The following is a 3108-nucleotide window of genomic DNA, read 5'->3' on the forward strand; positions in this document are numbered from 1 at the left end:
AGCCTTGAATTCAGGAGGACCTGAGTTCAAATTTGACCTCAGACACTTAACACTTCCTAGCTGTGTGACCCTGGGCAAGTCACTTAACCCCAGCCTCAGGGAAAAACAAAAACAAACAAACAAAAAAAAAAACAACCATAAAGCACAATGGACATTTAATTTGGTGTGACTCTATGGCTCCACTGGTATAAGGAACTCCCAGTAAGGAGAGTTCTGCTACCAATAGAGAGGAACATTAATTTGGAAACTTGTAATCTTAGAGAAGTGTCTAGCAAATAGAGAAGTTAAGGGACCTTTCCAAAGTCATACAGTTAGTATTGATCACAATTAGAATTGCACCCTAAGTCTTTTTGAATCTGAGATAAGCTATCTATCCACTATGTCATGTTCTTTTAAATGAAATATGTTTTTTTGTTTGTTTGTTTTGTTTTGTTTTTGTGTTGTTGTTATTCTTGGGGCAGCTAGATGGTACAGTGGATAGAGCACCAACCCTGAAATCAGGAGGACCTGAGTTCAAATCTGACCTCAAATACTTAACACTTCCTGTGTGACCCTAGACAAGTCACTTAAACCTAATTGTCACAGCAAAAAAAAAAAAAATGAAATATGTTTTTTTTATTCTTGTTATCATTATCATTAGATTTAACATTATGCTGAAAATCTTACATGTGTTCAAAAACCTAATCCCACCAAGTCCACATTTTGGCACTGTGCTCCATTTTCATAATGGCCATTCCAGAGATTAGAATGGTATATGGACGTCCCACCATCATCTGTTGGTTTCTCTGTTTTAGACAGACTTCCTTCCAGTCTTTTTCAGGTAATGGGAAGGGGAAACACAACCATCATCTCTGAATTCCTTCTCCTGGGACTTTCTGAGCAGCCAGATCATCAGCTGATTCTCTTTGGGCTATTCCTGGCCATGTACCTAGTCACCACATTGGGGAACCTGCTCGTTATACTGGCCATTGTGTTCAACTCCCATCTCCACTCTCCTATGTATTTCTTCCTGACCAATCTCTCCTTTATTGATAGCTGTTTTACTTCTACCACAGTCCCCAAAATGCTAATGAACATCTGGACCCAGCATCAGAACATCTCCTATGTTGGGTGCCTCACTCAGATGTATTTCTTCATGACTTTTGCTCTTCTGGATGATTTCCTCCTTGCTGCCATGGCTTATGATCGCTATGTGGCCATTTGCCTCCCTCTCCACTATACCACAGTCATGAGTCCTGCACGCTGTGTCCTGCTGGTGATTATGTCTTGGCTCTGCTCCCACCTCATTGCCCTCTCTCTCACTCTCTTCATGGCTCGGTTCTCTTTTTGTGGATCCCATGTGATCCCTCACTTCTTCTGTGACCTCCTACCTCTTCTCAAGCTATCCTGTTCAGACACTAACATGTTTCAGGCTATCATGTTCATTGATGCTGCTGTGGCTGGTTTGGTCCCATTCACTTGCATTTTGATCTCCTATATCCACATTATCTCCACAATCTTCAGGATCCCTTCTGCTGATGGGAAACACAAAGTCTTCTCCACCTGTGGTTCCCACCTCTCAGTGGTCATTCTCTTCTATGGGACTGTCATTCTGGTGTATTTACGGCCCTCATCCTCCTATTCAGCAGAGACAGAAACCATTGCATCTGTGATGTATACAGTGGTAACTCCAATGCTTAATCCTTTCATCTACAGCCTGAGGAACAGGGACATAAAGGGGGCTCTGAGGAGGCTGCTCAGCAAAGGAATGTTTTCTTGGTGAATTGCCATAGTTCTTAGCAGAAACCCAGAGATCATTAAAAAAGCATTCACTCTGATGATTCATATTAATAAAAATGTCTTGGTTTCATAGTTATGTGGCTCACTTTTGTAGAGTAGCTCTCAGAAATTGTCTCTATGTATCTTCCTTAATGATTCAAGACAAAAACCTCTGAGTAAATGTATCTCAGAAGAAGCTTTTTTCTTCTCTGGAACAAACTACTTTTCTTCCCCAAAAAGCCATGGTCCAATCCGAGGGTAAGTAAGGAGCCACTGCATGGAGCTGAGGGGCAGAATCTATGATAGACCGATTGACAGAAGACTGATCACTTGGGGGAAATTATGGACCATACAGAAGATGGAAAAGAGATTTTCAGTAAATCCAGTCACATTGTAACACACAGTTTATACGTGGTAGGAATGTACAAAACCACTGAGCAGGTTGATGATAAATAGAGTGTGACATGAAAATTTGGCAATCTTTTCCTTGATAAAGGTAAAATAGACACAATGAGGTGAGCAAGGAAGAGACAGAGACAGAGAGAGATAAAGAAAGAGAAAGGCAGAGACAGAAAGAAAGAGAAAGAGAAAAAAGAGTCAGAAATACTCAAAACAAAGTTTTTCCACTTAAAAATTTGGCTAAAGCCCAGCCGTACATCTGGACGAATGGGGGGGGGGGGGGATGAAAGTTACATAAAATAGGACAGTGATTGATGCCAAAGTTCAAAGTCAGAATATTTCTATGGAAGATCTCTCCCCTTACATAATCTCCTTCTCTTCCTTTGAGAGCTGGGGTCTATCTAGCTAGAGAACCTTAAGTTTAGGAATGTAGTCAGTGGTTTGAATTCATATATGTAGCCAGCCTGGTGTGAACTGAGGAAACTGAGGCTGGTGTGAAGGACTGAGCACCTAGAATAAAGTATTTAAAGACCTCTGATTTTGTCCTGGTCCCCTTTTGCAGTCTAGTGAAAGCTATGAAACATTTCTCAAAAAAAAAAAACAAATTATAAAATAAAATGCAGAGGATTAAATAAAACATAATATATTGCAATGCTTAGTTATCAAGATTTTTAAAAATTGACAGAAGTCTGATTAAGAGTCTCCCAAATTCAGGAAAACCTTCCAGGTGTTTATGTGGTATTCCTTCACGGAAACTAGAAGTTGTTTATCCTAGAGCAGAAAAAAAAAAAAAAAAAGACATATGGAGTCCATTAAGGCTGTCTCCAGATATCTGCAGGATTGTCAGGTGAAAGAAGGATCACAATTATTAGTGATGGGTGGGAGATGTGGACAGGCATTGTGTAGTTCAATATAAAATAAATTCAGGTAAGGGTTGAATTAAATCATTTT

At 40.0% G+C, this 3108-nt stretch overlaps 1 protein-coding gene across 1 annotated transcript; it reads left to right on the top strand.

Annotated features, from left to right (window-relative positions):
• Window positions 1–823: 823 nt before the first annotated feature.
• LOC141553608 (olfactory receptor 1E16-like) lies at window positions 824–1762 on the top strand. Its single transcript, XM_074285170.1, has one exon. It carries the CDS (start codon window positions 824–826, stop codon window positions 1760–1762), a length of 939 nt encoding a protein of 312 aa, XP_074141271.1.
• The last annotated feature ends 1346 nt before the right edge of the window (window positions 1763–3108 follow it).

Source organism: Sminthopsis crassicaudata, chromosome 2 (assembly GCF_048593235.1).
Source record: "Sminthopsis crassicaudata isolate SCR6 chromosome 2, ASM4859323v1, whole genome shotgun sequence".
NCBI classification, from domain to species: domain Eukaryota; kingdom Metazoa; phylum Chordata; class Mammalia; order Dasyuromorphia; family Dasyuridae; genus Sminthopsis; species Sminthopsis crassicaudata.